Source organism: Melitaea cinxia, chromosome 1 (genome assembly GCF_905220565.1).
Source record: "Melitaea cinxia chromosome 1, ilMelCinx1.1, whole genome shotgun sequence".
NCBI lineage: Eukaryota > Metazoa > Arthropoda > Insecta > Lepidoptera > Nymphalidae > Melitaea > Melitaea cinxia.
Window position 1 is genome coordinate 6,822,074 of NC_059394.1, and position 23,677 is coordinate 6,845,750.

Below are 23,677 nucleotides of genomic sequence, written 5' to 3' on the forward strand. Positions count from 1 at the left end.
GATTCTACCACACACCGAACAAGGAAAAGATGTGCTAGTGTCACTGATGTCGCTGTTCTGGTGTTTTTTGTTTCTCCTGTCCGATAAGAGTCCAAACCAGGCTTCATCGTGATGTTGTTGACCATCCTTCACGCTCTTACGCCATTGGTCTCTGTTCTCGGCTAACTTTTCCCAGCTGTTGTGATTTATGTTAAAAGCGACCATATCGCGCTTGGCGCAGTCTTTAAAACGGAGCAAAGGCCTCCCAACATCCCTCCTTGCGTTCGCAACTGCGCCAAGCATGATCTGCCGCGGAAGTCGAGAGGGGTCCATCCGGTGTACATGCCCCAACCAACGCAGCCGAACGCTGTTTTAGCATGGCAGTTAGACTGGGCATCCGCGCAATTTGTAGAACCCTCTCGTTGGTCGCTCTGTCTTTCCAACTTATACCCAGGATGTTCCGTAGGCAGCGCATATAAAAAGTGTTAATCTGACGTTCTTGCTTCGCATAGGACGTCCACGTCTCCGCTCCGTACAAGAGCGTGCTCAAAACACAGACCTGAAATACTATCATCTTGGTCCTGTTGGTAAGATGTTTGTTGTTCCACACTCTTGTACTGAGCCGCCCGAACGTAGTCGCCGCTTTTCCGATGCGAGTATTGATCTCTGCTTCTAGAGAGAGATTGTTCGAGACAGTCGATCCCAGGTAGCAGAACCTATCAACCACTTGTAAAGCAGTGCTATCCAGCATTATTGCAGGTATTTCTGCACTGCCTTGCGCTAGAACCACAGTTTTTTTGGGGTTTATGGACATGGAAAACAAAGTGCATGCTTTGGAAAATTTGTCCATGATTGTTTGAAGCTCGAGAACTGAGTTTGCCACAAAAGCTGCATCATCGGCAAATAACAAAGAGTCAACGAAAAGATCATGACGCTTTCGTTTAGCTTGAAGCAGTGAGATGTTGAATAGCTTTCCGTCTACTCTTGTATGAAGGTGGATACCCTGTTGGCTATCGCCGAAAGCAGTTCTTAGGATAATCGAAAAGAATATACCAAACAGGGTAGGAGCCAACACGCATCCCTGACGGACACCCCTACGCATTTCGAACCGATCAGACGTTTGGCCATCAAAAACTACAGCGCCCTTCATATCCTCGTGAAAGGATTGAACAAGGCTCAAGAGTTTCGGTGGACACCCAATGCATTTCAGTGCAGTATAAAGACCCTCCCTGCTGACGGTATCGAAGGCCTTATTTAAGTCAACAAACGCCACGTACAATGGCGTTTTCTGCTCTCTGCACTTCTCCTGTAATTGGCGAAGGGAGAAAATCATATCGACTGTGGAACGCCGGGGGCGAAAACCACACTGTGCCTCAGGATATACGCGATTTGCAAGTTTTTGGATCTTTCCTAATATTACACGTCCAAATAGCTTGCCGACTGAGCTCAAAAGGGAAATGCCACGGTAGGAGTTGCAATCGCCGCGATCCCCTTTCCCTTTGTATAGTGTGATGATGTTGGCATCACGCATATCCCGAGGCACGCACCCCGCCTCCCAGCACTTACACAGCAGACTGTGCAGAATAGGTGACACGCACTTAAGTTTAAGTATTTCTGCTTGGGTTCTATCACTACCAGGACTCTTACCGCGCTTAAGCTGCTTTACAGCAATGTGGTATTCCCTTATAGTAGGTAGGTCGTCTAATTGACTCCAAGTATCCAGTTTAGGCATGCTCTGAACAGCCTCCGGTTCGATGCTGACTGGAGTTGCATAGAGAGTGGTGAAGTGTTCTACCCAACGTTCCATTTGACGATGACGATCTGTTATAACAGAGCCATCAGCTTCTTTAAGGGGAGCTGTCTTTTTGGAAACTGGGCCAATGGCCTGTTTTATACCAGAGTACACACCGCTGAAGTTTCCTGAGTCTGCACACGCTTGGATGTTGTGGCAAATATTGGTCCAATAGACATTCGCAAAGTGGCGTGTGCTGCGTTGAAGAGCTGCTTTAGAAATTGTAAGCTCTTCGCGCGTCTTTGGATTAGGATTCAGACGGTGAGCAAGAGCAGCGTCGCGTTTAGAGTCAAGCAAGGGTGAAAGTTGCTCTATATTTTCAGTGAACCAGTCTTGAGATTTAGCTCTCTGATAGCCGAAAGCTTTGGCAGCTGTTTCCGTGAGAAGAGCTCTGACATTACTCCATTCGTCTTCGACGGTCGCATTTACATCCCAAGTTTCAGTCTCCTTACGTACCAAATCCTCAAAATCACGAATCGTCATGCCTAGTTTTAGGAAGGTCTAATTTCTTCTTACCATGTGGTTTGGACGAATGAATCTTTTTATGGATCAGGGCTACACGTGTTACTACTAGGGAATGATCAGTGTCACATTCAGCGCTGTGGAATGTACGCGTGTGAATGGTTTCGCGGAGGTCTTTTCTTCTGGTGAGGACTAGGTCTAGCTGGTGCCAGTGACCAGAGCGAGGGTGCTTCCAGGACACCCTACGCATAGGCTTACCCTTGAAGAAAGTATTGGTAACACACAGCAATTGGCTCGAGCAGAACTCAAGTAAACGTTGTCCGTTCTCGTTGAGTTTTCCAATGCCGTGGGGACCCACACAATCGGGCCAAGCAGAGCTGTCCTGGCCGACCCGGGCGTTAAAGTCACCCAAGATGTAAAGTCTGTCACTAGAACTTACGCCACGTACCGTCTCAGTGAGTTGGTCGTAAAATTGGTCTTTGGCTTCGTCAGGTGAAACTAGTGTTGGGGCATATGCGGAAATAAAAGTAACAAAGCCGCAGTTGCTTCGCATCCTCAACACCATAATGCGCTCCGAAATTCCTCGAGGAGTTTCAATTGCGGAAAGGAGATCATTGCGGATTGCGAAACCAACGCCATGCTCACGTGCGGCAGTAGAGTCCTTTCCCTTCCAGAAAAATGTATATGAGGCCTCGCGTATTGAGCCTTCGTCCGGTAATCTGGTCTCTTGCAGTGCGGAAACCGCTATGTTAAGTCTTTTGAGCTCGACATCGATTAAGGCAGTTTTGCGCAGGTCGTCAGCGCCATTTGAGCTTCCATTGGTGTCTGGGAAGCCTGTCCTCATCGTACGGACATTCCATGTCGATAAACGCATGAAAAGTGGGTTTTTGGTGTGTATTTTTAATTGCTGCTTAGATCCAGGTGTGGTTGGTAACGACGTGAACTTCCTAGATTTACTAGTGCTTCTTACACCCTAAAGAAGCAAATAAACGACGAGGCGGATCGGTACCTAATTGGCCGGGGGCTGCCCGGTTTAAGCGGGCGGTAACCGATCAATGGGTCTTCGATGAACCCTCCCACTGACGAGAGTGACCCCTGGCGCCCGCACTTGACGCCTATTATATGCGGACTTATAACCGGTCACTGCCACTCCCCGTGTTGTTTTCCACGCAGCAGCGCTGTCGTAGGCAGAGTGACCTCTCCACAGACACTGCGTCGCCTGGGACACAGATTAAGGAAAACGCAGGGTTGCCCAAGACCCACGCCCACCCTCTCGACCTAGCTGACTTAATCCGCAGGAACGGCAAGCCGATACGTGCGGAGCCAGTTCGGTTGCAGGAATCAGCTGCGAGAACGCCTAACGGAGACTCCTTCCGGGTTTAATAACGGAATTTTCCATTTCCTGGATGGTGAATAACTACGCAAACTAGAAGGTCTAGTTTGAGTTCCCTTAGTCGCCTTTTACGACTCCCTGGGAAGAAATGGGGTGGTACGATTCTTTTGAGCCGGAAACCACACGGCCAATGTAAAATGGATGTAAATTTAACTCAATAAAATTTTAATATAAATATTTCAGTTAACAGACTAAAATATTAAACACAAATATAATCATCTATTTAGTTTTTGTTTCCTAAAATATATAATGGGTCTATTTTTTAATCGACTTCTAAAAAAGAAGGAGGGTCTTAATTCGATTGTACTTCTTTTATTTTTATTTATCGTCTCAGAACTATTGACTGGGTGGACCGATTTTGATGTTTTTTTTTTTTTTATTTAATCGAAAGATAGAAGGTGAAGGTCAAATTTAATTTTAATTGAGATCTAACAAGTACTTTTCGAATTACATCTAATAATGCTTATTAGCTTGACAATATTTTCGTCGACCTTCATTGTGTTGTACCGCATAACTTTTTACTACTTATACTGATTTTGATGATTATTGTTTAAAGCAAAAGCTGATATTCGTCTTGTAGTCTCATTTCAATTTGATCGAGACCTGATGAATACTTTTTGAATAATCTTTGATACCGTGTATTTACTTGAGTATTTTTTCGTCTAAAAGTAAACACAATTATTTGGCATCCTAAATCGTTTTAGCCTATACGTTTTATGATTGGTTGGTAGACGAGATTGTTAGAATTAAATACGTCTTTTGAGGAAGCTTAATATACAAGGTGCTTATGTATTAATATAGGTACGTGTAAATAAATAAATATCAAAGACATCGCCGCTTCGTAAAGGGAATTGTGCTTAGGCTGTGAACAGCAAGACATATTCTCATTAGACTGGATTAGTCATGTATAGATATTCTCATATTCTAATCAAGATTCTGTTTAATGTATCTGTTATAGCAAATGGTGCTCATTAAGCCGTACAATATATCTACTTGGTTTCGAGCAATGCGTAATAGCTTTGTTAATATTGATTTATGTATATATTCGTTGATTAATTTATAAAGACTTTTCAAGTTATTACTACAAGTATTCTTGGTATGAATAAGCTCAAAGGTTCTAGTATTTAGATACAAGAAGCATATTTTAATAATTTCACATAATTATAATTTCATCTATTTTACATGATATTGGTAAATAATTATATTCCTATAACAACTTAAACTTACACTTACAGGTAAATTGGCTAGAAAATTCCGATTCAAAATACCTATAACTAACAATATTTTATTTCTATTGTATTTTCTTTTTTTTTTTAGTTTCTTGCAAACCTTATTAAAAGATTTAATTATTATTATAAAAAAATGTAGGTAGGTAACGAAACTTTCATTGGGTTTTTAACAAAAAATATTTTAAGAAGTTTCAATTTTATAAAGTTTAATTTTAAATATTGAGTTGGTTGCTTATGATTCAAAACTCTAAGAAAAGCATAAAACCGCCTGAAAATATGCAAATCTTTACTCCATCACTTATTCATTGTCTGCTGTAGTTAAATTAAAGATTTTTTTCTCAAAATTTATTATTTAATTATTCTAGAATTTTAAGTATTAAGGACAAACCATTTTATATATTCATTTTAGTTTATGTTTTTTTCAACCAATTGAAACATAATTTTATGGCGTATATTGTTGTTTGCATATAATCTAGATATATATATATAAATAAATTTCGTGTCACGATGTATGTGGGCGATAAACTCCGAAACTACTGAACCAATTTTTATCAAATTTTGTAAGCATCTGTAATTTGGTCAAACTTGGGATAGGGTAGTTATTATCGTGATAGGACCCGGTAGGTGGCACTGCTATCGGTATGTAAGCAATCAAATTTGTTAGCTATTTTCCGGGCAGAACAACGTCTTCCGGGTCCGCTAGTAGATAAATATATTTGCAAGTATTTTTAAAATTTTAGATTCGCAATTACAAGGTCGACCTTGACGTTTTTTTATTTCATTTTGAAATCATGGCTATTATTTAAATGTTACAATAATTTGAGGTTATATAAATATAGATTTGCACAGTAGTTTCTCAAAAACAAAGATGCCACAAACGTTGAGCAAATTGCAACCTTAGAGGGTTGTCTTTGACAACCCTCTAAGGTTGCAATTTGCTCAACGGTTGTCTTTCTTTCTTAATGATCATACTTTTAGCGAACATTTTAATTATTGCATAATTCTATAATTTGCATACTTGTGTTCCATACTGTATTGCTCAGTTTATTTTAATTGGTACCCATATATCGGCGGTGTTTTGAGTCTTGAAGAGAAACATTTTTTTTTTCAACCAAGCGTATAAAAATACTCTATTCCCAAATCATTACTTGGAGATATCTTGGTGACTAAGAAATTAATAATCCAAAATGACTCAAAGAACTACGTATTATAAGATAATATATGACTTATTATTAAGATTTATAGATATGCACATAATTATCAATATATCACGCTTAATTACACTATATTTATTACTAACATTCTATCTGTCTTGTCTAATTATCGCGTGAAATCACATAACTCAGTGCGTTAAACTTATAACACTATCACTGTTCTGAAGTAATTGAAGTTTGTTTTGAATGGTTTCAGTCATGTCATAACGAATATAAATTCACGTGTTTGAGGCAATCTCGTTATAAATGTAATACAATGTGAACGAGAAGGTATGATGATATTGTGTTGGGTTTCCTTTAAAAATTGTTAAAAGTCTACTAAAAGTGTATTAAATTCATAAGGTTGTATTTTAAATAAACTATCAATTTGTGATTTTAGTAATTTTTAAAGTAGGGTATTTGAAAAAAAAAGTGATCTTAATGGTCTACTTAAAATATATTCATTTTATAATTTTATTGGATTGTTTTAGATATCTAAGTGTTAAATTTAGTTAAAATTAAGTTGATAGTAATACTATATAATTAAATGTATTTGAATATGTTATTTGGTAATTCAATGTAATTTAGACAATCAATTGACTTTGTTCATATTATATAAATACGTGTTAAGAGAGAAGTGGCGCATTCTTAGTATCTGTTTGGTTGTGTGAAGTTGTGAAAATAAATTAGTGAACACCTACGAAGCAGTTTTATTACATCTCAGAAGTGGGATCCTGGCTATAGTGGTGTAAGTATTTTTCTTGCATTTAAAATTACATGTAATAAGCATAGCTTTCGTATTAGTACTCGGACGTTATTATGTTAATGCGATAATAGTGACAATTATTATTATAATATATGATTATTATTTTATTTATTATTTACTTTTATCTGATAATGTAAATATATATATTGTATACATTTTAAATTTGATTCACATATTGAAAGTATTTTCGTACACTAACAGTGAGATAACATTTACTGACGGTTGGCTCGGGGCTACTCTCCGGTAATCGTAGTTTATGTTACTTACAAATTTTAATTGTAAACGTAATACTCTTATTGCTATAATGTCATGCGGCATAAACTTATTTGCTTTAACACTTGGTCAAGGCAACTCCTTGGCAGTGTTGGTGTAATAAGAAAATGACTGTATTTTGGGGGAACTGCTGAACATGTCAATATAAGGTCAGGGCACTCCCTGATAATATTGCATGTTTATGTAGCGTCTTAACATTGGCATTTGATTTTGTCTGGGGCTACTCTCCAGAAATTGAAGTCAGTGTTAAGTAGCGTTGGTTCCTCAAAATGCTCTCTTTTGTTGCACGACTACTATAATTACAAATAGCAATGTAATTTTTTTTTTCTCTCAATTTTAGTTATCTATTTATTATTGAATTTATTATTATTGACTTTTAGTTATGTATGATTATTAATATTTTCTTGACTTACCTTCGACTTTTTTATATATAAATTTGAGTAATGATCTTTTTTTTTAAATGAATTTTATTGATAATAAGTAGGATTTTTACTTTTAAATTTTATGTAAAGTAATTTTAATCATACGTACTACGTGAAATTAATATATTGTGGAACGTTGAGTACTCCGTAATGGGATACATACTAGATATTCAATATAACTTTTTATATGTGTGGATGTAAATTAATCACGTGAGATGTCCATGCGACGAATTTACTTGAACAAAACACTAAAATACATTTTTTTTCTCGAGTTTCAGATGTCGAGTACTAGTAGACGAGGGCGAAAGGATGACCAGATGTTTGAGCCGCAAACACTCGAGGCAGAAATAAATGAAACAAGGTCTGCACGAAGTGAACATGCTGGTCGTCGCTCACGAAGTCGAAGTCCAATAATAAGGAGCCGAAGAATACAAGCCTCACTAAGTCCAGAGATATGGGCCGAGAACAATAGGGAGCGTGGGATGTCCAGAGAACGTTCATTAGAACGTCGGTTGCGAAGAAGGAACTACGAACAAAATGGCGGCTGTGGTTTACGGCGGCATTCCGGATTCCATGAGCAGCGTGGTCAGGACACACAGAATATACCAGACTACGATCAACAAAAATTAACATCAAAGAGCCCATCTTTTACTATTCAGGATGTGATTCAGATAGTTAATAGTTTAAAGGCAAAAGAGATGCAGCCATCAACACAAACTACTACTAATAACAACAAAAATGTAGATCATCAAAATATTTTACCAAATTTTAACCCTTCAACTAAAAATCAGCGCATCGATATTTGGTTACGTAAAGTTAACGAATGTGCTTGTGTTTATGGCTGGGACGAAAGAACCACCACACATTTTGCTATGCAAAAGTTACAAGGATTGGCTAAAACTTGGTACGAGGGGCTAAATTCAATACTATTCACATGGCAAGAATGGCAAGATAAGTTGTTAGCGGCTTTTCCCTGTGAACAGAATTACGGTCAAATTTTGGAAGACATGCTCAAGAGAAAAAGTAAATTCAACGAACCTATAGAAGTGTACTACTATGAAAAGTTATCACTTTTGAATCAATGCGATATCAGTGGAAAACGTGCCGTGGATTGCATTATTCATGGAATTAGTGACAGAATGCTTAAATCTAGTGCTTTGGCATTGCGGTGCTCTCATCCAGAACAACTCTTACAACACCTAATGAGTAATAAAGATATGGGTAATCTTTCTGAACGATCTTCCTATAGGAATAGACAATTTGTCGAGACTAAAAGATTTGATTCAAAGTACGCTGTTATATCTAACCCGAATCTAATATTCTGCTTTAATTGTAAGGAAAAGGGTCATCCCTACTTGCAGTGTCCTAAGCCTTTAATAAGATGCAATCGTTGTAATAAGATCGGACATAAAACGGAAAGTTGTTTAATGAATACAGACAAGAGACCATTAGGAAACGAAATACCTAGTACGATGTGTATCACTGATTCAAGACCTAATTCGAAATTTGTAAAAAGTGTGACAGTAAATGGAAACCTATTAGATGCATTTATAGATTTTGGCAGCGAAGTATCATTAATTAAGAAAACTGTGGCATTACAGTTAGGAGTCGAAATCAACAAAGCTATATCTTTTATAAGGGGTTTTGGGAATGAGTTAGTACAATCCGCAGGAAGCGTAGTGTTGGATATTCTAATTGATGATGTAAAAGCCAAGGTAACTTGCAAAGTTGTTGGCGACAACCTATTGGACACGTCTCTTCTAATAGGTCAATCTTTTACAGAACAATGTCATGTTATAGTTTATAAGGACGCGAATCGATTACATTTTTTCAATATTGGAAAGGAATTACCATTTAGCAACACGGACTTACAGCAAGAAGAGCACATTAAGATAAGGATAGCAAAGGATGTAGAAATATATGGAGAGACGTCTATAAAAGCACTCTGTGAACCAGCAATAAGTAGGGATATAGTATTAAATAGTAAATTATTGGGTAAACCTAATCAGCAGTACATCATTAAAGGTGGAATATACACTGTGACAAAAGGTTTACTGTTTGTGACTGTATTACCATATATGATCCCTTGTTTACTTATGGAGGATGTTTTGATATGTCGTACGGAAAAGGTGGAGTTGGTGAATAAAATAATTGAAACTGCCACAACAAGCACGCTAAGTGTACAAAATACCTGGATAAACAAAAATGACATAAAAATTGGTGAAAATGTGACCGAAAATGATAAATTAAGGTTAATTCAGATGTTAGATTGTTATAAACAATGTTTTGCTACTTCATTAAAAGAACTTGGCTGTACAAATGTCTGTGAAATGAATATAGAGATAAAGAATAGGCAACCCGTCGTGTACCGACCATACAGATTATCACACCACGAAAGAGAAACTGCGCAGAAAATGATAAACGAAATGTTGGAAGCTGGCATAGTTAGAGAATCTGTATCCGAATATGCTAGTCCCATGATTTTGGTACGAAAGAAAGATGGCAATTTCAGAATGTGTATTGATTATCGAAAATTGAATTCAATTACTATCAAAGAAAGATACCCGATGCCGATCATAGAGGACGAGATAGCAAAGTTATCTGGACAGGCCTGGTTCATTACTTTGGATTTGACTTCGGGCTACTATCAAATACCTATCAATGAGGAAAGTAAGCATCTAACAGCATTTGTCAGCCCGGATGGACATTACGAGTTTAACAGAATGCCATTCGGTTTGGCAAATGCCCCAGCTGTATTTCAACGCACGATGAACAAAATATTAGGTTCCGCACGTTTTAGTAAGGCGACAGTGTATATCGATGATCTTTTGATATTTGGCAAGAATGCAGAAGAGTGCTTAGACCAACTGGAAGAAATCTTAAAATTGATTGAAAAGGCTAATCTAACGTTAAACTTAACAAAATGTGCTTTCTTACAGAACAAGATCGATTACCTCGGATACGAAATTAGCGGTTCAGGTATTCGTCCAGGAGAAAAGAAAATAAATAGCCTCATAAATTTTCCACGCCCAAATGATGTGCACCACGTACGACAATTTCTTGGACTTGTCAGTTACTTCCGGAAATTTATTCGAAACTTTGCTCAAATTGCTTTCCCTCTTAATAAACTGCTTAAAAAGAATGCTACTTGGGAATGGCAACAGGAACAGGAAAAAGCGTTTGCGAGCTTGAAAGCTAAACTAGTCGAAAGACCTATTCTAGCTTTATACAACCCTATTGGAGAAACAGAACTACACACGGACGCCAGTAAGATCGGTGTGGGCGGAATACTCTTGCAGAGGTCTACAACAGATAATATTTTCCATCCAGTCGCGTATTACAGTCGACAAACGTCCCCCGAGGAGAAGAATTTTCATTCATATGAACTGGAGACGTTGGCTGTAGTCTGTTGTTTAAGAAAATTTAGAGTTTTTCTACTAGGGAAAGAATTTAAAATCGTGACCGATTGCTGTGCTTTACGGTCCACCTTTGCAAAGCGTGACTTAATACCACGTATAGCACGATGGTGGTTATCTTTGCAAGAGTATGACTGTTCAATCGAATATAGAGCTGGAGCTAAAATGGCACACGTAGACGCGCTATCAAGGAACCCAGTGAATGATAATGACTTACGAAATATTGATTGTTGTCCTGCTGTTATGACGATCGCTAATGAAGACTGGTTACATACACTTCAACTTGGAGACACGGAACTGTGTAGGATACGAAATATTTTAGCCAGTAAGGAAGATTTTGAAGGACTACAATATATTAAAGATAACTTTTTGATTAAAGATAACAAGCTTTACAGGTATTTAGACGGCGATAGAAACAATATTCGTTGGGTTGTACCAAAGGGTGCAAGATGGCAAATATGCCGCATGAATCATGACGATATTGGACACTTTGGTATAGAGAAAACATTAGAACGAATAAAGAAAAATTACTGGTTCTCAAAGATGACTAAATTTGTTAGAAAGTATGTTAAAGCGTGTATCGAATGCGCATATGCAAAAAACAATAAAAATAATCGAGAAGGTCTACTACATCCTATACCTAAAGTGGAAATTCCATTCCATACACTGCACATTGACCATCTTGGACCCTTTGTTAGGTCCAAAAGAGGGAATTCGTATTTGTTAGTAGTAGTGGATGGATTCACTAAATTTATTTTTATTAAACCAGTTCGAGATACAAAAGCTCGAAACGTTATACGGACATTAGATGATATTTTTTATACTTTTCGGGCACCCGACCGATTAGTTAGTGATAGAGGATCCTGTTTTACATCGCACATTTTTAAAAGATTTTGTCTGGACAAAGGTATTAAACATATTTTAAATTCCGTAGCGAGCCCAAAATCAAATGGTCAGGTAGAACGGTACAACCGTACTATCCTAGATTCTCTGACTGCACAGAACTTGAAATATGATGAAAAGGACTGGGATAATCAGGTTGGTAAAGTTCAGTGGGGACTCAATAACACAGTTCAAAAGACGACTTGTAGAACTCCAGCAGAAATCATGTTTGGAACATCCATGAATAGCGAAATCAGTGCAACCCTAAATGAAATTATCGATAACACACGACAAGAAGTTGATTTAAATGAAATAAGGCTTAACGCAAAAGAAAGAATTAATAAGGAACAACAGAAGCAAAAAGAATATTTCGATAAGGGCAGGAAACCAGCCCGATTGTACAAAGAAGGTGATTTGGTTAAAATTGTGAAAACGTCGTTTGAAAATAAGGGTAACAGCAAAAAGCTTCTTCCGTCGCATATTGGCCCCTTTAGAGTAGTTAAAGTTTTAGGACAAGATCGGTATAAGATCGCGTCAATACCAGGTTTTAGTAACACTAAAAACAAACGCGGTTCTGTAGTCGCAGCAGATCGAATGCAGCCATGGATTCACGTGGCTGCTTTAGGTCTAGAAAACGATTAAATTGTATAAGTGACAATTTACGCCAGAAACGGCCTATATGGATGCGAAAAGGAATTGGTGGAGATCTTCACTATGAAGTCATGAGAATTGATTGGTTCATGACATAGTGATAAAGTTCATGAGAAGTAAACGAAGGAATGTTTCACTTACCTGGAAATATAATGTGATGTTAGGATGTGAGAAGTGATTGGTTAGTATCTTTGGTATTCTGGTCATGAGAATTGATTGGTTCATGACTAGCCTACCATATAGTAAAGTCCATGAGAATTGATTGGTTCATGGTTCAGTGAAATTTGAGATTGAGATGTGAGAAGTGATTGGTTCACATCTTAAAAGTCATGAGAAGTGATTGGTTCATGACTCGTTTATTTTATTTATTTTCACGATTTCATTAAATAAAGTAGAACTGTAAATTATATATGGAAGAAGTCTATGAGTTAAATGTAATGTAATGTAGTGAAATTATTATATATGTTTACAAATTTATCTTCTTTTCTTCTTTATCTATATGGCAGTGTTGGGTTAGCACGCGATTCGTGTACGAGGACGCACACGTCGTCAGGATGGTCGAGTGTTGGGTTTCCTTTAAAAATTGTTAAAAGTCTACTAAAAGTGTATTAAATTCATAAGGTTGTATTTTAAATAAACTAACAATTTGTGATTTTAGTAATTTTTAAAGTAGGGTATTTGAAAAAAAAAAGTGATCTTAATGGTCTACTTAAAATATATTCATTTTATAATTTTATTGGATTGTTTTAGATATCTAAGTGTTAAATTTAGTTAAAATTAAGTTGATAGTAATACTATATAATTAAATGTATTTGAATATGTTATTTGGTAATTCAATGTAATTTAGACAATCAATTGACTTTGTTAATATTATATAAATACGTGTTAAGAGAGAAGTGGCGCATTCTTAGTATCTGTTTGGTTGTGTGAAGTTGTGAAAATAAATTAGTGAACACCTACGAAGCAGTTTTATTACAATTGTGAAGCCATCTAAATGTATGTTGGCTATAAAGGATTTTGGAGTTTTGATATTTGTCTCTACTAATGTTATAAATAAAATTGATTTATTTATTTAAAGATGAGTGCAGTGATTTAAGCAACTTTTTCTTTATTTAGGTTTGTGGACTCGATACCAGCATATGTAACATATTTTTATTGCCCGTATAATTTATAGGATGATCTGTGCGTTTGTTTTTGTATTATACTTTTTATACTAATAGGGTTTTTTTTAAATTACAATTACATAAAAATAAAAATATTGCGGTTATAAATGTAATATAAATTATATTATACAGTGTAACATAGAGTGCACGAATATTTTGACTAGCAAACATTTACATCCAAAATTAATTATTATTTCATGCTTAACTACTTAACTTTAGTTTATATGTGCAAATTTCTTTTGCTCAATAAAACGTGCAAATTAAAAAGCAAAACCAATCTTCGCTACTTTATAATAAATAATAACTAGCTGACCCGGCAAACTTCTAATTCTCATATTTTTTTTTTCGTGAATATATAATTATAATTATAATTATATATTTTTTCTTTTTATACCTGAACTTGACCTGACAGTAAAAAAATAGCAATATCATATTAGGTTCAGTTGTTCAGAAGTTATGCGCGTAAATGCATTTCGAACATAATGTTTGTTATAGATAAGATGAGGTTTTACGTGTTATAATAATGTAATGGTAAGTTAATTGTTTAATTCCTTGAAACTGCTCAAGGAAATCTAAAAAAAATAGTAATTTCTGGCTTGAAATAATAAAATGTATGACCACCACAAAAATATTTTTTAATTCTTAGCATAAATAATATAATTGATAGAAAATACGTTTGCAAAACTTATGTTTCCGCCCGGGATCGAACCGGGGACCTTCTGCGTGTTAGGCAGATGTGATAACCGCTACACCACGGAAACGATACTTGTGATGACTAATTTTATATACAGCTTACACGGGTCTACATTAGATTGTAATAAAAATAATTACTAACCAATTTCAAAAATGAGGAGGTTTTTAATTCGACTGTATGTTTCTTGTATGTTTTTTAATCGAAAGATGATACTAGTTGTGTGGATACTTTAAAGTTGTACTACTTTCTCCTACGTTTTATTACTTGTCGATGTAAATTAAAGTCGGATTTGTCTGTTTGCGAGCAAACATAATTTTTAAAAATAAGTTTTAGTTAATACTAAGTTGATGTAATCGCATGAAGCCCTACGAGTATAAAGTTTTAATAAAAACATTTAAAAACCTTTTTGTAATACCTACTATTATTTAAACTATTTTCATTGAATCACATGTATGTTACGTAATTGTTTAGATGGTTTTTTTTTTCTAAGTTCCAATTGATCGTTTTAAAGTAGTTGATTTAAATGCCGGTCAGTTATTCTTGTTGTTAGTACGCGGAGTTCAGGGACTGGAAGCTGCATCTGAACTCAAAAGCGAACAGTTGACTACAAGACTGTTGCGGAATAAATTTAACACCGCACGTGCGCATTGGATGAGAGATCCTTCTGTAAAGCCTTCGGCGAGTTGGCCATTTCCCAGTTCTGTTTGTTTTCACCTGCATATTCTGTTTTTATAAAATATAAATGAGTTCTTTCAAGAAATGTATCATTTAAACCAGCAACGAATGTTAGGTTACTGTATTATCAATCGGATTTAGTTTTTATTTAAGAAATTTTTGAGTTAAAAAAGTACAGAAGACGATTAGATTAGTTAGATTTACTTTGCTCGAATGTGTTAATTACTCCAAAAATATTTTAGAAAAGTAGGTAATTGTATAAACTTCCATAAATCTTAGTAATGCGATTATAACTTTGTTATCAACGGGCTTATACAAAATTTTATTATTTAAACACCTTTAATATATTATATCTTTTGATATATTGCCTTTACAAGATTGTCTGATAAATTTACAGATAAAATATAATATACAAAATACATTTAAGCTTAGAATTTACACAAAAGATGAAACACTTATTTATTAATTTTTAATTATGTGTCCAGTAATAAAATTTGATGTTTCCAGTTTCTAAAACAACGATATTTTCATTTAAATTTTCAAGCCTGATTCACCCCTTTAATCAGTCATTCAGTCAGTCAGACTATTACTTCCTTTAAAGAGTAGATTATCCACTAATGCTGAAATAGTGTTTAAGCAGTCTAAAAATTAAGTTTTTTGATTCTAATTTAAAAAATAATGGACTTGTCATAAAAACTTTCACATTTTTCACCCCCTTCGAGGAATTATGTTTAAAAATTCGTTCTTAGTAAACGTCTTTTAACTATAAACTTGTAGTATTTGTAGAACAAAAACTGAACAAATTTCATAGTAACTTTCTTACTATGAAAAAGCTCGAGACTTTAGACCACTTTAATCCGGTGATGTCACAAATTAGTTCTAACTAAAGATAATCAAATAAGATAAGAAAATTTCTAGATAACTCTTCGCCTTATTGCCTCCACTGGTGATAAAAGGGCTGGTGCATTTTTGCCCAGATAATCGGCATAGTGATTCAATGGGGAAATGCTGCCAGCATTCTTGGCACAATTCCACGCGGACATGATTTATAACAAAACTATCTGTAAATATTTAGTTCTTAAGTTGTGAATTTTAAATATGTATAATTTTTACAGTATGATATGTATTTAATTTGTTCTTAGTGGACGTCTATATAAAAAAAAAACACCGATTAAATATTTCTCTACCAAATTTCAAGTTTGTAGCGCAAAAAAAGAACTTTCATAGTAATTTGTGAGAGCTCTTAGACCATATTAATCCAGTCCTGTCATAAAATCCGTTCATAAAGGACTTATTTTAACTATAAGCTACTTCTCTGCCAAATTTCAGTTCAACAGTTATTCAGATTTCGTGACGAGTCAATGATCTAACGATTTTAAAAATATATTAATAAAATAAAATAAATAGATGTAATAAGTAACCTGGCTAATGCTGTTTGCATTCCCGCAGTTTGTTCAGGTTACGTCTTTGAAACTATTACTGGATATTCAGTTCGAAATGTTACCTTTTCTGGTCGTGATAAGAATAAAAACTAGTCAGCAAAGGTAAGTTTACCCAATTTGTCGTATCTTGAGACCTCAGTTTGATTATTGAATGCTGAGAGTCAAAGATTTTGTCTGCTTTCCCTTATATTTTGTAAAATTATTATTTTTATATTTCTAATCTATATAAAATTTACGCTTCCTCTGTATATATTTAGTAGCTGCATCCTGTTATTTCACCCGCGTTAATTTGAGAAATAAATGAACTAAAATTTTATATAGCCACCCTTTCTCACGAAATTGACTGTCCAAAAAAAAAAAAAAATTTTTTTTCGAAGTTAGCTCGCTTTAACAAAACGAAACGCTTCAGCTTTATAATATTATCATAGATATATTTTGTTCAAACGTTTCATCGTTAAAAAAATGTGTTTTGTTCGTTAATTCAGATTCAAATTGCGTTTTTAAGGTTAAACGCTTTAAACGTTTTTGTATTTTACGAAAACTATTAATTTTATTATCATTAAACTTATGATTAAAATAATTTAAGTAATGAAAACAATCAAATATTGAAAGTACTTTAAATTAATTGTGGATGAAATAGCAATCACTTGACCGCAACAGTGTGGGCGTACAATTTAATTTGTTCTGCTTAAAATTCTTACATATTTACGAAGAGTAACAAAGGTAATCACAATATAAATACGAATCAGTAAGAAGGAACCATAGGTGTCAAAGCGGGTGATGCAGTGAAAGTAGTCTAATATTTGCCAAGAATGCAGGTCAAACAATTCTTAACATCTATTGATTACAACTCTATGTGTAGATAACGATGTTTATATGGACATGCAAGTATTGAATTTTAATATTAAAATTGTTGAAAATATTAAAACATATAAGATATATATCATATTAAAACATCTTTGGTTTAAAACATACTTTTTAAATTGATTTAACTTCAGTTGTTGGTGTCTATAAGAATATAGTCTAAGATACGACCTAGACGTCATCTTCACCCATGTGCTTAATGGATAAAAATTAAATAATTGTCTTCTTTAGTGTGTAAATGATAGCGAATAATTTGCATGGAATATTCCTGAGCAGGCTATATCTACTATATTCGGCAACCGCCTTTTAAATCAGACTTTTAGTATGCAACCCCTTTTTTTACGTGGGGAAAATCCATCATGGATACCCTCGACCCCAGCTCGACCCCATCTCGCCTCACCCAGGCGGACGACTGCTCACACATGGTGGTTTTTTAGTCAATAGGAGTCGGACATAACCCTCTGGCGCCCCCGCACCATGTATCCATGATGGATTTACCCACGTAAGAAAAAAGTAGTTATGACAGAAAAATGATAGAAAATCCAACGTTTGCATTTTCTACAGGCTTCAAATTGTCGGTAGGTATTAAATTTATTATTTAAGCTTGTAGGTGCATTTTGAAATCCTGTTCATAATATTTCAGTAACCCTTTCACGATAATTTTTCTAATTTACTAAAATAAATATAAAATAATTTTTACCCATTAAGCAGATTGGTTAAGTTCGTCTATAGTTTGTATCTCCTGCTTATAGTTCTGTTTTATATGGTGCATCTTAAACTTAAAAAAAAATATGAATATATATCTTCACTTGTTTATTGTTATATATTGTTATATATATTATTATTATATATTGTTTATTTGATAAATAAATAAAAAAAAATTTGGAGTTATCATCGATCACAATCGATATCTTGATTTTTCCCGACTTGTCGTATCTCTGTTCGAGACCGCCCAGCTTCTATTCTGTATTGCGATAAATAATGTTCTGAGTTGACCTAATACTAGTTTTATAAAAACATTTTCCCTGAACTCTCTATCTGTTTGATCTTTGTAAATAAGCGGATCACGTCAGCTTATTCGTGTTTGTTATGAAATCGTGGCTTCAGTTGTCTTGCAGCTGTTTCCAGCATGTCAAACAAGTTTCAAGCACTAAAAATGTAACCTGCAATTGCCTAAGTAATTACATATTTGTTTCTTTATGTAACAGCTACACATCAATATTTGATTATATTTTTAATAAATTGTAATGGTTTCAATTAGCTAGCAGCCAATAATCCTGATTTTCCCAACCCACATCCAGACCTCACCAACAATCTTACGTTGATCGTCCGTTCAGCGGGCTAGAGAATGTCCCTTACTGCGTTTGCAAACACGCAGTCTCCACTCCATGACTTATCTGCTACAGTGGCCATCGGTCTTGCAATAAAGTTAAGTCCGCTGCAACTTCAACTTACTGATTCTGTGGGCTATGCCGGCTATTTTCGTTCTCTCGTGGATCTCGTCTCATTTCTAATCCATTCTGGCTGCGTGAGACCAACATCCATGCTGACCCGCTCAGCGGGAGACGACCAGGGGGAAGGAATGTCGCCGCATTATAGTGACTAGGGCCTTGCTGGGTTTTATTGGGTAGTGGAGTCTCGCCAAGGCTTTTAGAACAGCTCGCCATGAGGCCTAAAGGAGCTCAGTTGTAACTCCGTTATTCCCCGAAGGCCTCCCGTTGTTAAGCTGCTCGAGCGTCGCATAAAATACAACATTACAATAGAATTCAAAAACAGCTGGTATAGCTAAAAATGTTTTTTGATGTAAACAGGTATTTTGTTTTAGTAATAGAGTTCCGTTGGCACTCTTTAAGTACGTAAGATTAAAACACAGGCACCATGTATATTTAGATGATGAATAGACGGTGAAATGAAATAGGTAATGGCGAGCACGCCTTGGGCAACTGGTAAAATCAATTTCAGCACAATTCTCATTTTCTCGATACTTTCATTTCTCTGCAATCCGGAAGATAAAATTCACTGAGCTTTTGCTTCGCAGTGTACATGAAATTCTATTTGCAACATCATACACGTAGTTTGTAAAGGCGAATTTGAAGAGTGTGCAGTTTTAGTTATTATGTTTTTGATATGTTTCAAAAGAATTTATAGAAATACTTGTATTACTTAGGAAGATTAGTACTTTAAGTATTTTACTTTTATTAAGTGTAATATTTCACTAACCCGCACTCCAACTTACACTTTTTCATTATTTTAAGTAAGAATTTTAGTGAAAGTATTATTTAGTTCACGAAACAATCACTGTTTCGATAAATTGTTTTAGTTTTTATCCTGGATTATAAAACTTTGCACGAGTGTAATTAAATTATAAATAATTTAATGAAATGCAAAGAAGGCTTTGTGGAGGAGTGTTTACTGCAACATAGATCATAGATAGTATATCTTTCAACTGTTGTGGATTATACATTACACAGATAATTATATTGTTCTTTACCATCTCAGCGATAAGCAAGTGTGGTTTGGAGTATTACGAGTATAATGTATGGTTCATTCTAATATTCTACAGCAAAATGCAAAAATGTAATGATCATTATTATACTATTGCTTTAATCGTCAGTGTTAAAAAAATGGAAGAATGGAGAAAGAGTTCTATGTCCAAAAGTGGGATATTACAGGTTGAAGCGTTAAAAAACGTGAGCATGGCTATGAAGCATATCAATAAAAAATTCGATTTTCATAAAAAATCTAGACTTAAGAATCAGCAGTAAAAAATGCATTCAGCCTGTAACCTTCCAATTTTGGGCATAAAACTCTTTCTCCATATAGGAGAAGGATTGGAGCTTAATCCACCACGCTGTTCCGCTTCGGGTTGGCGGATATATTCCCTAATATGAGTAACGATCGCTATCAGGTATCAGGTATCTATGTAATATGACGAAAACTGGGACCGATGGCTTAACGTGCTCTTCGAGGCACGGTGGGCACAAGGACAGACATCCAAACCGGAAAGGAATATTTGTACAAATATAATTATCCATCCCGAGTGGGAAACGAACCCACAAAACCGTCAGTATTTTAGAAGACTACACCAGAGCGGCTGTTAGTTAAAAAAAAGTTAAAGTTAATTCTTTTTCTGAACGATAAATAAAATAGTAAAAAATAAGCACATAAGCGATAAAGAAAATCGCTATTGATATTATTACAATGTTCGTGGTTTATCATTCCCGAGCTTGTTTAACGGAGATTAACAAAGTGGGAGATTTTTACCTCCTCGTCCCTTGACGCGATTACTTATCGTTGACTTGATAAATATTTTTACGCTGTGTTGTAATTTATGAACGTTGTTTAAACTGTGTAGCATCGACTTTTATTTGAAAATTATCTTCTGTTGACTAGAAATTATTAATGTCCGTAAATATGAACATTAAGGTCTTTTTGATCCTCATTGATCCCATGTTTTTTTCCGAGACTAATAATTTTTGTGATATTCTAGAAGTCTTAGTTGGAGCTTTAAATAAACCGATGTCGATTAAAAATTTTTTTACGGCGTAAAAGTAATTGCGTCACAATAAAGTGAAAACAGTTCTAAGGTCAAATTAATGATAATAGGTACCTATAAAATTGCCTATTTTGATGAAATAAGTTAACGCACTTTTTTTCTATATCTTTTATTTTTATTATTCAAGGTAATTACTAATACATATATATAAACCCATAAAATCAATGCATTTTTGCCAACATAGTGGTAGCGTATTGATGCCTTTCTTAAAGAACTCTGTTAGACGGGAGGCAATAAACTCTTCAAAGGCATTTTGTACTGCCTCTCGGGTATTGAATTTTTTCCCGCCAAAAAGTTATCCAAATTCTGGAAAAAGTGAAAGCCTGTAGGGGTAAGATCCGATGAGTACGGTGGATGACAGAGAACTTCAAACCTCAGCTCCTGTAACTCGGAGACCGTCTGCTGTGTAGTATGAAGTCGCACGTTGTCGTGCAGGAGTAGCGGAGCCGAGCGATTGATCAAAGCTGGTTGGAGACATGCAAGCTTCCCCATTAATGTGTTTAGTACTTCACAGTACACATCCGCAGTAATGCTCATGCCCTTTGGTAAGAAGCTGTGATGAATTATATCGGCGTTAGACTACCAAACAGTTGCCACCACTTTCTTAGGGAACATTTTTCGTTTAGGGCATTTTTTAGGTACTGAACCAAGATCTAAAAAACTAGCTGAGTGCTTGCGATTGTCAAATAGAATCCATTTTTCGTCACAAGTAACAATGCGATTCAATATGCCTTCGTTTGTGTGTCTGTTGAGTAGTGCAAGGCACGCCTCGACGCGTATTTCGCGCTGGCGTTTATTCAATTCATCAGGCACCCATTTGTCGAGCTTATTTACCTTGCCAAATTGAAGCAAACGGATCAATATTGTTTCAGTGCTAACTTCGAAAGCTGCTGCTAATTCAGTTGTAGTTTGAGAATCATCAGCCTCCACTATCACCTTTAATTGGTCATTATCGCCCAACATTTTCAGCCGACCACGTGGTTCATTTCTTAGGTCAAAATTTTCGGAACGAAAGCGGTAAACCAATAGTGGGGCAAACCAATATCGGGTAGTACGATCGTTAGTAGTGTATGCACCGTAAACGTCGTTGATGTTGCGTGCCGCTTCTGCCGCTTTGCTACCACGAGGGAACTCATACTCCATAATCACTCGAATTTTTAACATATCCATGATGACGAAAAACGTACAAATGCGATGTAAATAGAACGCTAACCATTAAACAAATGACTAATTATAAAAAAGATTTTTAAAATAAAAATAATTTGAAATTCGAGTTCTTAGCAATTTTTTTTTTTTAGTTTTGAAATAGCCAGTACAACGAAACGGCAATCTCATAGGTCAAGACCTAATATTTAAAATAATTAGATAATTACCTACTTTTATACAACATATAAAATTATTTTATACATCTGAGAATTTTGGCTATTTAATTTCTATTTGTAAGCTGTCTTTTCCATTTATTGTCCCTGACTAAAATGTAATTTATGAATAATATCTTATTCAAATAACTTAATGATATTACTTTTAGCAAATTCTAAACTAGTTAACATTCTATACACAAAACAAATGATGATTAAGTTAATTGTTTTATACGGCATAACTTGAATGACATCGTGGCCAAAACTAGTATATATTAAAATACATTAATTATCCTATAAGTAAGTATCTGGGAAGCTTAATACATGTATTTTTTTTATGTCACTAGGTCGGCAAACAAGCGTACGGTTCACCTGATGGTAAGCGATTACCGTAGGTTATAGACGCCTGCAACACCAGAAGCATCGCAAGCGCGTTGCCGATCCAATCCCCAATCCCCCCAGGAGCTCAGGTCACCTTACTCACCAACAGGAACACAATACTGCTTAAAAACAGTATTATTTAGCTGTGGTCTTCTGTAAGGTCGAGGTACTACCCCAGTCGGGCTGCTCCATATTTTGAGCAAGAAATTCCTGCTGTGCCCTACCTCAGTTGTACACATGTATGTACGTCAATATTCATATTTTAAAATATATTCGTAAACAATACAAATGACACCATCTGCACAAAATTATCACCAACTACAAATCGCGATAAAAAATCTCGAAATAAGACAATCTCGAATCACAACATCGGTAAACTCGTCTTTATACTTTACGTAGCTCGCTTTCATTATACAAGTGTCACGAAATCTAACAATCGTCTCAGGGCACATTCAAATGATAATCCGGCCATACGCCTTGCGATTATTCGTGTAGTAATAGGCGGGCCGACGTTGAAATGTCACATTAGCTTGATTTAGGGGTATTACCTGACAATCCCCGTATGTAGAGTCCTGTCTGGATTTAAGCACACATATCCTTTTATAATGCAGATAAAAGTTGAAGTCTATTAGGATTTCACGTCACATCGCTCTCCGATTCAGAGATAACATGATAAATTGATACATCGTTTATTTTACTTCAAAAACGTAATCTAATAATATTATTTTATACTAAGATAACATATTATATATGAATGTTTTTTATATTATAATTGATTAAGTAATTCTTAACGTACAGACTCCAAATTTATATGTCTATAAAATTTTCGTTTACAATAAGTATCTAATAATTATTATTTTAAGAGCGTTGAATGCTAATGATCTCTTTGCCCTTGATTCCTAAGATCTTTAAACTCACTTTAATATACTTATAATATGTTTGTTTAAATCAGAGAATATGATAAAATACAATGTGATAAGTCACACAGAATATGTTTATATTTATAATTTAATACATCAGTTATTAAAATTATGATTCATGTTAGATATCGACAAATAATTAAGTTTTTAAAATACTAAAGAAGTA

General features: G+C 35.2%; 2 protein-coding genes and 1 non-coding gene across 3 annotated transcripts; all 3 read right to left on the reverse strand.

The window, feature by feature from the left end:
* Positions 1-223: 223 nt before the first annotated feature.
* LOC123659776 lies at positions 224-3,077 on the reverse strand. The gene is made up of 2 exons (XM_045594982.1): positions 2,288-3,077; positions 224-2,256 (listed from the first exon to the last, which is right to left on the reverse strand). The coding sequence occupies exons 1-2, from the start codon at positions 3,075-3,077 to the stop codon at positions 224-226; spliced, it is 2,823 nt and encodes a 940-aa protein (XP_045450938.1).
* An 11,232-nt stretch (positions 3,078-14,309) lies between these two features.
* Trnav-aac lies at positions 14,310-14,382 on the reverse strand. Its single transcript has one exon. It is a non-coding gene; the product is annotated as a tRNA-Val (tRNA).
* A 7,049-nt stretch (positions 14,383-21,431) lies between these two features.
* LOC123659950 (histone-lysine N-methyltransferase SETMAR-like) lies at positions 21,432-22,022 on the reverse strand. Its single transcript, XM_045595138.1, has one exon. The coding sequence runs from the start codon at positions 22,020-22,022 to the stop codon at positions 21,432-21,434; it is 591 nt and encodes a 196-aa protein (XP_045451094.1).
* Between the last annotated feature and the right edge of the window lie 1,655 nt (positions 22,023-23,677).

Excerpts from the sequence above, each read along its gene's own strand:
- LOC123659776 (XM_045594982.1), bottom strand. The coding sequence starts at position 3,077 with ATGAGGACAGGCTTCCCAGACACCAATGGAAGCTCAAATGGCGCTGAC. Across the intron at positions 2,257-2,287 it reads TCATTCGTCCAAACCACATG|GCATGACGATTCGTGATTTT; the intron begins GTAAGAAGAAAT and ends TCCTAAAACTAG.
- LOC123659950 (XM_045595138.1), bottom strand. The coding sequence starts at position 22,022 with ATGGATATGTTAAAAATTCGAGTGATTATGGAGTATGAGTTCCCTCGT.